The sequence below is a fragment of the Cavia porcellus genome, unplaced genomic scaffold (assembly GCF_034190915.1).
Source record: "Cavia porcellus strain 051 isolate PalLab524CR breed Dunkin Hartley unplaced genomic scaffold, mCavPor4.1 scaffold_8, whole genome shotgun sequence".
Classification (NCBI taxonomy): Eukaryota; Metazoa; Chordata; class Mammalia; order Rodentia; family Caviidae; genus Cavia; species Cavia porcellus.
In genome coordinates this window covers 12341931-12356627 of record NW_026947491.1, presented here as the reverse complement: position 1 = coordinate 12356627, position 14697 = coordinate 12341931, and the positions used below count along the sequence as shown (strand labels likewise).

The window sequence follows — 14697 nt, the reverse complement described above, 5'->3', positions numbered from 1 at the left end:
GGAAAATTGCCCTTTCTCAAGGAAGTTTTGTTAGCTGATGAGGTAAAAGTCTTACTTAAATTTGGACCAATTGCCAGGCTTGGTAGCTCACACCTGTAATCCCAGCAGTCGGGAGGCTGAGGCAGAAGGATTGTTTTGAGTTCAAGATCAGCCTAAGCTACAAAGTGAGCTCAAGGCCAGCCTGAACTACACAGCAAGACCCTGTCTCAAAAAAAAAAAAAGACCAAACAAAATTTTGGACCAATTTCAGCCTGACTTAGTGGTAACCGCCAATCACACGTAGGTCATCATCTAGAATTCTAGGGATGGACCCTGATACTATCCAGGGCTCTCTGCACAACTTCCTCTTGTGAATAACAGCAAGTACATACAGGACTTCTCTTCTTTCAGTAGATTACCATGTCTACAGGTATACTTTTACCTGCAGAGTCTACAAATCCAAAACTCATTCACAACCTAGCACACTTTTATCATTGATGTGAATCCTAAAACTTAAAAGAGCTTGCATAAAATCAGTACTGCTTTAAACATACATCACACACGCTGTGTATCTGGTAAAATGTTGAGTAAATTGAATTTGTGTTGTCAACTGCATGCTACCAGCTCACGCAAATGTCTCATGCACTATGCTCAGGAATCTTCCTGGCACCTCCATGTCACTTGGAACCAAGTAAGGAACTGGGAGTAATGCGGAACTGGGAGACTCAGAGTAAATGTTAATGGCAGCAGACAATGAGAACTGTTGTTTCTGTGGAGTGCAGTTTCGTTAAGAGAATTTGGCACTTGGAGGCGTGTGTCTGCTCAGCCCTGTCCGGCATCTCCATCGGTGTAGTTCACGCCCAACCTTAGCTATCCTCGTCAGAATCTCCTGTTGGTCTAACCTTTAAAGACAATAACTCAAGTCTCTCTCTCTCTCTCTCTCTCTCTCTCTATCTATCTATCTATCTACCTGTTTCTTTCTCTTTCTCTATTTTTTATCAGTGTATATGGTTGTCCCTTGGCTAAAAAAAGAAAAACACAAGATAAGCAGCCCCAAGAACCTGCCCCCAAGCGCAAACCATTCGCGGTGAAAGCAGACAGCTCCTCGGTGGACGAGTGCTATGAGAGCGATGGGACAGAAGACATGGACGACAAGGAGGAGGATGAGGAGGAGGAGTTCTCCGAGGACAACGAGGAGCAAGGGGACGAGGATGACGAAGATGAGGAGGTGGACCGGGAGGAGGAGGAGGAGATCGAAGAGGAGGACGACGACGACGATGATGAAGATGGAGAGGATGTGGAGGAGGAAGAGGAAGAGGAGGAGGAAGATGAGGAAGAGGAAGAGGAGGAGGAGGAAAACGGTAATCTTTAAAATACTAGCAAAGTGTCTCGTGGGGACTTGGGCCCAGTTTTTGGTGTGAATTCCGTGGTGTTAACAATCCCTGATGCCCCAGCATCGCTATAAGCACAAATGGGTTTGATCACTCCTGAAAGGACAATATGCTTAAAAGAATTTCCCTTTGTCTTGGAAGATGTCTTTAAATTATCTTCTAGGCTTTAAATTTTGTTTTTGGTCAAATTCTTCTCTGGTTTGGTGGTCACAGCAATTTGTTGAGATATTTATGGTGTACAGAAAAGATTAGCTCAGCAAAACTGAGCAAGAAAAGTCATTTAGCATTCTTGGTCATTAGTTTGCCACTCTCTTGAAAGTTCTATGCCAGAGATGCTGTTACTGACCCAAGGGGGGCTGTGGGGTGTCCTTAGTCCACATGTCTCCCAAGCAGAGGGTCCTCGGGCAGTGGCTATTACATGGACCTTGTCAGTTGCACAGTGTGACATGGTGGCTGTCCTGTGAAAAGTACACGTGGAAATGCAGTGGAGTGGAAATAGTCATGTGCTTCCTGCTGTGCAGGACTGGGGACATGTCACAGTGCACTTGAGGTAACCCTCACCTTCCATCCAGCTTTCTGTTAGGATAAAACTCAAAAACACAACTTGGAAATGCCCTTTCTGGAAGGTCATTTCTTTTCAAACAAGAGTGTCTTTTTAAGAGCCTATAGAGACATGGATGGCTCATAGCTTGCGTCCTAGGTATACGCCAAAAAAGACGACAGTGTGGCAACATGACAATGTGTGTTCTTACCCTTCCTCCTTGAGCTCAGAGCTCTTCAAGGATCTTCAGTCCAAGAAAGTGAACTTCACAACACACAGACCATCATTTGAGCCAGTGGAGAGAGAGCCTTGGATAATGTAGCTGCCGGTCCCATGTGTAGACAGACCAGGGCTGTTTACTACTCAGACATCAAGACTACCTTGTAAGGAAGCCAGGATTTTATGCCACAGTACTAAACTGTTTCAGTGGCTTAAAGTTCTTACAAAAACAATTTCCCACTTACATTTACAACCATAGGCAAATATACATATGCAGCTAGACATATACATACATGTAAATTGCATAAATTAAGACATTCCCCCAATTTTTAACAGTGCACATTTGTGGTACACAATAATCACATTTATTTGGGGGAGTTATTTCTTATCTATCACATCTTGATTGTTTTTATTCCTTTTTTCCCCCAGACCCTCCCCTTTGTCTGCTTTCCCAAAGCCTTTTCCCCACCTTCAGAAACGCTTATTTGCACATATGCTACCATCTCCTCTTTCGTTTGCTCCTTAAATTATTTACAGTTTGGGCTTCTCATAGGAGAGAAACTATGTCACATACAGCCTTCTGTGTCTGATATCCACAGCTTTCCTGACTTGGTGCTGTAAAATGTCACATGGAGAAGCCAACAAAGAGCACAAGATAATAGCACAGAGCACAGGTGCCAACAGAGTTGCACTGACTCTGCCTACCCCACTGTCAGGCACTGACTCTGCCTACCCCACTGGGGACGAAATGCACCACTGCCATTAATGAGACGCTAGGAATTAAAAGCCGTACTGTGTAATGAAACGTAGGGAGAGGGGGAGAGCAGACTGACCAAGGGAATTATTTGCCAACACCCTATCAGATCCACGTAGTTTGAGGTGGTGTCATTGATTGAGATCCATGCATGATTTGTATGTTGGCCATGGCTTATTATTAAGAAGATATAAAATGCTCCTTTTAAAAACGTTCATGCTGTTTGGAAAGCAGTAGACATTAACATTTCAAATTATGAATATCTTTTGTGTGCTGTGGATTGAGGTAGGAGGTTTGAAATATTTGTCATTTAACCAAATATCTTAACCAAATCTCATTTCTACTCTTCCTAGAGTTAAATGTTTCAATCTGAGTTTATTTAGGATGATAGTTCAAGTAATCTACTTTGCAACATGCAAAGTGGCACATTTGGAAAATTGCCTTACTGAAAGAGCATTAGAAATATCACTGTCCAAGGTTGGTTTTTGTGACTTGAACATTTGGAACATGATTGTTTTAAAAAGCCAGATAGCATCTCAATGCCTGAGACATTTTTGCTGAATTTATTCAAGCAAGGTCATCAGGCCTGGGTGCATGAGCAGATCATCAGGTGATTGCATGTTTAGGATGCAGGCCCTAGGGTTGCTAATTTCCTGAGCACAGCTGGCATGGTAACCGCGCCCAGGCATCATCAGATGAGCCTGATGTCTCAGAAAGTGAACTCCTAGGAGAGGATAGCAGGATCCATCCTAAGCTATCGATACTGGGTTCCGATTTGTAGCATTATCTGCTCCCCAGTTAGGCAAAGCACACAATCATCCATTACCTGGACTTTAAATAAGTCCCCAGATAACTGGAGCTCAGTGCAGCCCCAAGGAGCTGCTGTAGAGTAGACAAGCAGCTTCCAACAGAAGACAGAAGCTTCACCTTGCTGGGAGCTCACCCCTCACAGGAAGCCTGGTGCTTTTTCCTTTCAGAGGGCCTCTCCTGTGAGCACCAAACCAAGGAGCCATGGAGTCACTAGTAGTGCCTCATCGGGGACACTCCCCTGTGACTTTCACTGCCATGAGTTCTCTATAGGGAATACCAGAGGCTTGTTTGATTCCCAGACCAGCCAGCTGCTTCCTGGAGACAGTGGCACAGGGACAACCTTTCTGACACAGATAGAAGTCTCCACGGAGGCGTCCCATGAGCGGATGCTGCGAGACACCATTTACCAACATTGCACGTCGCAATTCCCAGCAGATCATTCTCCCCGTATTTCATAGCCCACGAGTGTCAGGAATCTGCAGAAAGATTCTAGATCAAAAGAGCCAGAGAGCTTTGTTCATCTGTCCGTCATTTTTCATGAACACAGTCCTAGTGATGTTTTATTAAAATAAGGCTTTGAACAGCACCAGCCTGCCAGCCTCCTGCTCCCCTACCCTCCTCACTAAGCATATCATAGTTTACCTTCCTGGAACAGTTCATGCCACTGTCACTGTCAACAAAGGAACACCTGTACCGTGGTAGGGACACCTTCAATGTGGGGATCCCAGGAAGAGCAAGGATGCTGGATAGTGAGCAGGAGAGATACTTTCTTGGGTATGATCACCATGGTGAGGTGATCCATCATGCTTCTTGGGGATGTCACAGCCCAGCCTGCCCAGCATGAGCAGCAGGCCCCATTCCTAACACACACAGGAACAGTGACCTAAAGTTAACCAGGGGACATCTGCAGAGGGTTCCAGATGTGACATAGACATACCTGCTCCATGGTGCAGGTGACCACCAAGTGCAGAGCGATCAGGGCCATGAAAGGGGCCCAAGCCAGGGTTTCCACTGACTGTCACCAGCAGGTGCAAAGTCTCAGGTTATTTATACTAATCGGATGTCAGTATTTATGCAGCTGGGGAAGCATTTTCCACCTTGATTATAAATTGAAATGTGGAGTTTATCAAGAGATTCTGTTTTAGACAAAACAAATTTATACAAATCACTGGATTGTTACAATAAGAGCCCACGGGATATAGAAAGCATATTATTTATAACTTGAAAATTACATAATTATTTTAAATCCAAGGCTCCTCCAGTGCTGCAGTGAGACATAAACCAAAGTCTACCAATGATGTGCATCTCCTATGAGTGTCTTTCTGGGCAGCACTGGGCTGGGTCCTTACAGTGATTACATAGAGATAAGTCGGGTAGAAACTCTCTTCCTCTCCTTGTACTAATTAGAGACTGAAGCTCATTAAGATTAAGTTATTTTCTGTAAGTGGTGGCCGTGTAGTCACTCTGTTGATGTTTTTCTTATTACAGATTTTATATGCTTTTTATCACTTTCTACTGAACAACAGCAGAGAGCATCTGAGTAGCCCAACTCAGATTGCATCAAGTTCATTTTTAACCAGTTGTCTCATATTTATTACACAGTTGACCCATCCAAGGCTAGCCTCATGTGTGAAGAACTTATTTTCAAAATACATAGTAATGGTCCAATTCCACATTTTTTAACTAAAAAGACCCTTATCCTGAAGATCAGTAAGTTACAGTGGTTATAGATTTTTTTTTAATCAGATTTTGTTCATATTATGACAAATGTCCTTTGGGATTCCCATTTTTTGATAAATATGGATTAAGCAAATACAAAGCCTGGTGAGTTGTGGTTTATTTTCCCACTCCAGTTCACCAAAATGTCATTTAGAAAGATGTGTATATGCACATATGTATTTGTGTATCTATACTGCATATGTACGGTTCTTTGGAGCAGGCATCTCATCTCCCCGTAGCTGGGGATGAAAATTCTAAAAGGAAAGCAGAGACTAAGGAAGGTGCCTGTGCACTGCCCTTTACAGCACATAGCTGATTTTTCAGAAGTTCTGCTTCCAAAACCCCGGGGTGGACCTGCAGAGCCCTTTCCCGTCTACCTCTGTGCAGTCCCGGGAGTGCCTTGGACAGGTAGATTTTGTGAGACAGCCAGCCAATGGCCATGGGGATTTGTGAGGTGCACGGCAGACACTGCCTTTTTGGGGTCCCCAGAGCAACTTGTCCATATCAATGGGTGTGTACAGTGGCTCCCCGGCCTGTACACTCTGGAGAGGAGTAAGCTGTAGGGGACAGTGATAAATGGTCATGCCAAGAATCTCAGAGGTGCTGTGTGATTTCTGGAGGCCAGGCAAAGCAGCAGGCCAGAGGCAGAACCGCATTGTGGGTGCAGAGCCAACAGAGGGGGGCTGTTCTTGTTGGATGAGTAACCACGACTCTCTTTGGTCTGTTGTTGAAATAACTGGGATGGCCAGTGATTGGCACCCACTGATTCTGATTTGGGGCTCTGTTCCCTCGGCTGCACCGTGAAGCCATCCTATGCCTGAGACTGTCTTCCAATGGGGCGTTTCTGGGGTGGTTAAGGCTGGTAAAATTTCCTAGAGTCTACTTCCTTCACACAGAGGATGCATGAGACTCTAAGTCGCTAGAGCATCCTGATACTTTGCAAGACACAGCGCTGAGTTTCTGCGAGGGGAACCGGAGTGCAGGAGACTGCGGTCCATGTTGTGGCCTCTGAATTCCCTGGCTTTCCTTTCGGCTGCTTCACTCCATATTGATTAGCCAATTAGCCTCTTCCGGCATTCGCGGGGAGCTGTCTCTGACGAGGAAAGCAAGCCGAAGTGCAGACAGACTGTGAAAATCGGAATTAGCCAACCCATTTTCCACTGCAGTCAGCAGAAAAGCCAGTGAGTTCTGAGACCAGCATAGAACAAAGATGATGTGTTTATATGCAAGGCTTCGAGTGAAGCAAGGCTGTGGGCACCATTGGGAGGGAGAATACAGCGATTTTTATCACTTTAAAAAAATTACCCTTCCCTGGGCCCCAGGGAGGGTTCTTTCAGGGTTTTTAGAACCCTGATACGTTGAAGAAGATGGTGCTGTGCCTACCACGAGACCTTTCTAGGGATTGGTCATTAATAAAAACTTACCTTCTCCTAGCAAAACTGACTTTTGCATAATTATAAAATACAATTGTATCGTATAGTTTAGGAGCTTCAATACAAACCAGAGAACTTGCTGAGCATGTAGCACTATGTACACTGAAGATTCAAATTGCATGCAAAGCACTAGAGAAACATCTTTTCTGTCTAATAATGAAGAAGAAGACCCTAAGAGAATAGGCCTACTAGGATATTACTCACCTTATTCTCCAGATCCACAGTAAAAAATTAGCAGCTCCTCTGGCTATCTTGTTAATTTAATTTTCAGTGCAGCTGCTAGTTTGTTCCAGGGAAGCATGAAGAGATCTAGGAGAAGATACATTTCTGATCCTTGTGTTCTGAACAGGTCACCTTGCCCACATTTGATGCAAGGTTCAAGTATCAGGACCCGCTCTTCATTCATAAGCGTGAAGGTCTGCATGGACACCAGTAGCTTATTTGATGCATATGTGTGTTTTCTGGTTGCCAGAGCACAGTCGGGTAGCAAGAGTTTTGTTTTGTTTTGTTTTGTTTAATGAATATGAAGTATAATCACAAGGTGAAACAGGTGATGTAGCCTGCACGAGTGTGCACATAAAAATTGCAGACTATGGTTCTGTAGGAAGAATTAGAGATCTTAAACTGAGAAGGAAGTGTGAAGACTTGAGTTTAAATGAATCTAAGCTTTGGATATCAAGAATCACTAAACTTTGTGTCACCAAGGAAAAGTGTCTCTGTGGGCTGTTTAGAAGCAGATCAGAATTCTCTCATTCTCTCTCTCTCTCTCTGTCTCTCTCTGTCTCTCTCTGTCTCTCTCTCTCTTTCTCTGTCTCTCTCTGTCTCTCTTCTGCCTCTGTCTCTCTGTCTCTCTCTCTCTCTCTCTCTCTCTCTCTCTCTCTCTCTCTCTCTCTGTCTCTCTCCCCCCCCAGTGATGAAACTGGGTTAATAAGAAATGATAAAAGGGCTCCTGTGTCTTCTTTAGTCTCCTGTGGCCCCCAACCCATCAACCTCAAGGAGAGACACTTTTCTCACCACCAGAGAACCCTGGGATGTTCAAAGATCCTTTTCTATATCCTGATTTGTGACCATGAACAGCAACAAACCCAGTTTTTCTCTGGGAGCAAACAGTGCTCAGTGTCCAGTTAATTTGGAAACTCTGATCACTGGGTATATGAGACAGAGGAACAGTCTGGCATTGCGTAGTTGGTTTCCTGTCACTAAGACACAATACTTGACCCCCACGATTTAAGGAGGAGGGATTTAATTTGACTTATGGTTTCCAGGGATTCAGTTCATGTCAGGAGCATGATGGTGGAAGGGCATAGCGGGGGAAAAATGCTTAGTTCATGGCAGCTGGAAAGCAGAGCTGGGGAACAGCACTAGAGAGGAAGAGGTCAGGGACAAGATACAAGCCCCAAGGTCACCCCTCCATCACCCACTCAGACATACCCAGAAGTTAACTCTATGAACATCCTGACAGCTCCCAAGCCAATCAAACTGACAAATAAGCTTAACCATCACAGACATGCAGACAGACACCTAAAGACAGAAGCAAAGAGAAAAAGAGAGAGATGGAGACAGAGTCACAGACAGAGACAGGCAAAATTGCTTATGTGCTTTAGCTGATCTCTGAGAAGTCTGAAGTTAGCCAACATGACCTTCCTACTATTCCTAAAAAAAGTTAGACAAGCCAGAAACCTAAACACCATCAAGAAGAAAGACCACACACACACACACACACACACACACACACACTCCATGAATAAGTGCAGTTTCCTTTATTCACGTTCCATTAACGTTGACCCCAATGACTGAAAACTCTAGGAGAGAAATGTATCTCATAGTTCCTAAGTTAAAATTCTGCAATTTGGCTCCCTGGTGAAAAGTCTTCTTTTTGCTTCAGTGTACCTTTCTGGGTTTGATGGAAATTGTTAAGTCATGGCTTTGCTTATAAAATGCATGATGTTAAGTCGATAATCCCCTGTGGACCCATAGAAAGCCCTGCATTCTCTGCCCCATGACCTTAACAGCCCATTGTCCCCTGAAAACCTAGCACTAGACCACAAAGGGCCACCTGGCATCAGGCATCCCTGATGAGGGAGAGCATGGTAGAGACTCAGGAGGATGCAGGTGGACAGTGGCTTCTGTGGTGACCCTGCCAGCAGCCCACCTTTCCTACCTTCATTTGCCCACTGATGCAGTCAGTGCCAACTTAGCATCACCCCCTGCTTCCAGCACTTTCCTCCATGCTGGGAATCCCCTGTGAGAAAAAGGGCTGCACTGTGGCTCCAGGAGTCAGAGGAATGCACAGCGCACCCTGCTGGTGGTTGCTCAGGACAGCTTGTGCTCCAGTCCAGGCCTGAGAGCCACTCCGGGAGTGAGGTCTGCTGCGGGTGGCTTAGGTAAAGCCTGTGCTCTTCTCTGTGAGGCCTGGCATCGTCCTTCCCCAGTGTCCCCCTCTTCAGCCCACCCGTCTTCCCCTCTGCTTTGTCTTCACAGCACTGTCACTCTCTGCCATCGTACTGTACATTTGTGTCCTGTTCATTGTCACCTTTCCTCCACCACAACTTCAGTGACACAGGGACATTGTCCTTGGAACTCCTGGCTCAGCTCAGAATGTGACCGGAGAGACAGCTGTTAGAAGAACAAGAGCCCATTATTCACTGTCTTCCGTCAGCTCCCCAGGGCCCAGCAGGGCTGGCTCGTGTGTGTCACCACAGTGACGACTCCACCACCTGACACAGGGTTTCTAGAAGCTCCCTGTTCTAAGGGTGGTGAGGGTTTCTAGAACCGCAGGCACTCCATCCAGGCACATGAATAGCTGGTGAACTCCATGCTGGTCTATGGGATCTGGAAGACATGTTCCCTGGCCTCGGTGTCCTGTGCAAGATGGCTCTGCCCTGTCCTCAGTGTTTGCTGGAGCAAGAGGGCGCCCAGCCTTTCTCTTCCTGCGGGGAGCTGAAGGATTCAAGGCACAGACAGGAGCCAGAACCCCACCCCTAGAGTGCCAGGTGACTCAATAGATGATGGCAGAGCTCTCCCAGAGTCTCTGGCTCACAAAGACAGAAGGAGATAGCAGCTGTGAGCATCTGTCCACAGCATGGGACACAGGGCAGGTGTCTGGGCTTGCAGAACAAGACTACAGCCCTCCGGTAGCCACACAGGCTGAAAATGCACTTTGAGCAATTGCACAGGACACCAGGGCCACCGCCAAGAGGGTCAGAGGGCCCCTGCTTGAGGGTCCTGGGCTTGGGATAGGCCAGAAAGGGCACATTCGCTGCTCCAGCTGTAGGGGGCGCCTGTTCCTTGCAGCAGCACACAGTGGGGACAGGCAGACCTGGGAGAAGTCCCGAGCCCTCACCTGGGCAGGCCCTAGCCACAATCCTAAAAGCAGAAGCCTTGATGTCCCCACTGTGGGCATGCAGCGTCTCCTCCCTATACTGAGCAGCTGCAGACACTGGACCTGTGGCCCGTGCAATCTCCAGAAAACAGGAGAAGACACCCAACGGGGTCACACAAACCACTGCAGACTCCCAGATCACCCCAGTCCTAGATCTTTCCTGAAAGGCGGTATTTCTACTTTCCTTTGTTTAAAAAAATATCCCAGCTAATTTTGAATAATTTTTATAGACTCTGGGAAATCATGAGCTGGCAATCAATCATTGATTTTAAACAACTGTTTGAGAATTTTTGTTAGTCTCTAAAAATGCAACTCAGATACCTCTTCACACCCCTTCAAGGCCCTCAGCAGCAGGAGTCTCTTCTTGTCCCCAGCTCCTGTCCCTTTTTCTTACCACTTGGGGCGTGGGGCCCCTTGTCACTCCCACATCATTGCTCTAATGTGTGATCAGCACCCAAAGCTCTGAAATTGCAGAGCCAGGGCAGAAAAACACCTTGTGGTTTGAAAGTGTGAGAAAAAAAAAATTAGATAAAGATTAAATTCAAGCATGAGCAAATGTGATCATCAGAAAAGAGGGTCCCAGGGACCCCAGGCACTGCTACGCTCTGAAATGAGACCACGCAGGAAGTCAGGCTGGTGAGGAGCCCCGCACTGCTGAAGGCAGGTTCCTTGTGGAGCTGTTCTTTCCAGTCTCAGGACCTACATTGCCTCAGACGTGACCTGAGAGCCCATGAGTGGGTCTTCTCTGTCTCTCCTTGTAGCTATGATGTCCTATGACTTGAAGAAATGACAGCAGAAGACACTGCTCCAATTAGTTAGAACAGATACTAGCAAGGTGACACATAGAGTCATAGAGGGACCATGCCAGCCACATCAGGGATGGCTCTCTACCCCTAGCAGGAAGGCAGACAGCAGCACAATTGTGGAAGATGCAACAAGGAGCAAGAATGGTTGATGTGGTGTGGTGGTATCACCGACGGTGCCTCACGTGGCCGCTACTGGCCACATCACACTCCGCCTCTCCACAGCCCTGGGTCCTCATGGACCTTGTAGGCCTGAGAGGTCATCCAGCTGGGCACAGGTGGCCCAGTGCTGGGCAAAGGAGAGGCTGAAGGTGGGGTACAAGGATCAAGGTGCTGAGCCCAGAGAAGCAGTGTGACCAGTGCTCAAGCTGTCCCAGCTGTGGGGTCCCAGGGCCTCCCTGGTCCTGAGCTCAGGACCAGGACAGAGGACTTCTATGGGTTCCAGCATCCAGGATATTTAGGGGACTAAGCAGGAGTGGTGGCCCGTGCTCCAGATTAGCCTGTGGACATGGCTGGCTGCAAGTACAAGACCACAGGACCTGGGTCAGCAGGGCTAGAAAGAGGCTGAGCTCCCCTGGGTCGCTCCCAGCCCCTCTCTGTAGCACTACCCCTCCCCCACCAGTTCTCACCTACTTCCTGTCTCCTTCAGGTCCAGTTCCCTAAAACTTTGGAGTTGCCAGCTTGGGCTTCCTGGAATACAGATCTGGAGCCCAGGGTTTTCTCTATTTGCCAGTCTCTTTTCTATGCTGGGTAAACCTGATTTTGTGAATCAGAGAGATGAATGGGAAAGCCCAGCTGAGCTGTAGTCATATTTCTGATTCTCTCTGTGGAGCTTGGGTTGATTAGAATAGTCTGGCTGGAAGGAGAAGATTCAGAACTACCACCTCTTAAGAAGCTGCCTTAGGAGTTAAAATTGCACACATAACACAGTGAAAAGGAGGTTCATAACCAGCCGATGGGGGTCTAGGGAGGTCGCCTGGCTGAGCTGAGGTTGCCTCTTCTGGCTGAGCTCATCCAGAGGTGGCTGGGCTTCTCTCCTTCCCAACCCGCAGTGAAGACTCGAAGTCCGGCCCCCACCTGGGAAGCCCAGCACTCACACCTACCCACCTACCAACAGGGACCCTGTCGCACCTGCCAACAGGTATTTCCTGTGGATTTCCCTTGGATGACAGATTTTAAATTCGAGCCTGCAGAAGGAAATCAAAGTGCTTTGGCCTTCACTAAGTTTCTATCTAAATATCCATGCTCAGAATGGATCTGTGTACTTTAATTTTCTGGAAAACACTTCTTTTTATCACAAATACATCCCCCTTCTTTGATGAAACATTGCTTGATAGGTAGAAACTAGTAACATCAACTGCTGAAATTATTGCGGCTAGAATATTTACTCTATGCTGTTTGTACCATATTTACTAGTCTCCCATGGTCACAGAAAATTCTGGTCCATTTTCTAAAGCCCATGTCTGTGTGTGACTCATTTCTGAATCAGCCTCAGCAAAACACACTTGGGGAAGGGAAAAGTGCTTAAATATGTAAGATCAGAGATGAAATTCCAGAGGATTCCTGTTCATGGTCCCCAGTTCTAGACAAAGCTGAGACAAACCACTGAGAATTGAACCCAGGGCCTTTTCACTGAGCTACATTCTCAACCCATTCTTTTTTATTTTGAAACCATGTCTCACTAAGATGTTAAGTTCCCAGACTGGGCTTAAATGTATGATCCTCCTGCCTCAGCCTCCCAGAGTCCTGGGATTACAGATGTGCCCCAGCAGCCCTAGTGTATAACACCTTTAGAACCTGCTTGCTAATGTTCATCTCCATTAGTCCACATAGTTAAGAGCTGGCTTTATTTAAAGTGTGTTTTGAAACATATAAGTACTGGTAACTTGAGAAGTTCTATTAACCTGCAAAGATTTGGGCCATGCATCCTCCTTCCAGCAACCATACCACAGGCACCGCCATCAGTCACAAAACTTCAACCGCCACCAAAACAGAACGACTTGAAGAAAAGCCAGATGCCACAGTAGGCTGTGTATGCACATGCATTTTCTACAGCCTCTTTCCAGACTCCTCCCACACACTGGCTGGCTTCCCTGGACATCTGCTCGGGGACAGATGTGCCACACCAGCCCACTTCAGAGCCCCAGGTCAGTGCTGTGTGCCTGCTGCACTTCCTGGCCAGAGCCAATGGGGGCAGGCACGTTCCCCTCATGGCACAGAAGGTGCAGGATCCCAGGGCAGGGATGAGGTGTGAAGAAGCTTGTCTGTTTTCATCTCCTTGGGAGACTGTAACATGAGTGGCATGATTGATAGGTACTGAATATTTAAAAGGTAAAATGTGCACGGCAGCAAGGAGAAAGAGAGAAAGTGCACTGAGATAATCTGAGATTAGCACGCAGGTATTAACAATCTTATACCTCGCTCACACGGTGCAAGGTGAAGAATTTCAGCAAATGCAGACACCACTATCTTATTTCAAGCACAGGCTTTATCATGGCTTTGGAAGCAGCGAGGAGGATTAGATGGGGTTTTGCTCTGCCTGTTCTCATCTCAATGAATTCCTCCCTTTCCAAATTCTTCAGGATGTTTCAGGGAGTTTCCTAGGAGAACTCAAGGGGAAACCCATAGACTGGACCTTTGCTGGCTGTGGTTTCATCTTCGACACAACTTGTGACCCACTGTGTGTGTTTGTGTATTTTCAGATCATGACTCATAAAACCGTCTCATGGTTGCTTCTTTGATGCAGTGATCCAGTTATAAAGCATTGCCATGGTTATCTGCAGAGACAGCCCAGACCGATTTTCCCAAGGATGCTTCTCCAGTCATGGCCCATGAGTACAGCAAAGTGCATAAACTGAGAGGAGATTATAACATTTCTGTGTCCAGAAATCCATTACAACAGCATTGGCTCATTTCCTAAAAGATTGAGCCCCAGGCTAGTGGCCCGTGTACATTTGAGATTTACACTGTCGCAATATTTCTGAGTGTGTTTGTTGGCTGTTTTGGTCTTGTTTTGTTTTGCTTTCCCTTTGCTGCTCACTGGGGGTTATGTTTGTCCTTCCAATAAGGACAGTGATGTACAGGGATTTTCCAGAGAGAGACCGCTAGATGAGAAATGCAGGATGGTTAGACAATGGTGCATTTGAGTTGCTGACGTTTGCCAGGCATGCCATTTCTTAACTATTTATTGATGCTGGGTGGGGCAACAAAGATGCTATTTTCCATGATTACTGTACTGAATTCTGAATCTTTTTTCCCTAGCAAAAGTCTTTTCTGCGTAAAATCCATGAAGAAAGCACAATAGAGTCTACCTCTCTGCTTTAGTCAACTATTGTTTTCTCCCAGTCAATAGACTTCATGTCTTTAAATCATGATGAAACGCTAGAAATTCTTCTCAGTCTTAGTGTTCTAATCACGGAAACAAAGCAGAGACATGACAAGAACACAAGGTTGCCCAAATTCAACCTAAGGGGCACATCCATTTATAATCCAATGACCCGTTTACAATTATCAGCACACTATTCCACAGTGTAGATTTACCTAGGATGGTAAATGGAAATACAAATCCCAAATGTCCTTTCTGTGAGATGCACAGGGAATCTCTGATGAAACAGAAGAGTTTTAGGTCATTTTGAGACCTTTTTAAAAAATAGTGTCTCTAAATAC

At 46.3% G+C, this 14697-nt stretch overlaps 1 protein-coding gene across 24 annotated transcripts in view; it reads left to right on the top strand.

The window, feature by feature from the left end:
• Myt1l (myelin transcription factor 1 like) overlaps positions 1-14697 on the top strand; it is a 392867-nt gene that overhangs the window by 291253 nt on the left and 86917 nt on the right. For all 24 annotated transcript variants that reach the window (XM_063254402.1, XM_063254394.1, XM_063254398.1 and 21 more), the window contains one exon: positions 982-1340. In XM_063254402.1, coding sequence (XP_063110472.1) covers positions 982-1340 — 359 coding nt within the window. The remainder of the gene's footprint in view (positions 1-981; positions 1341-14697) is intronic.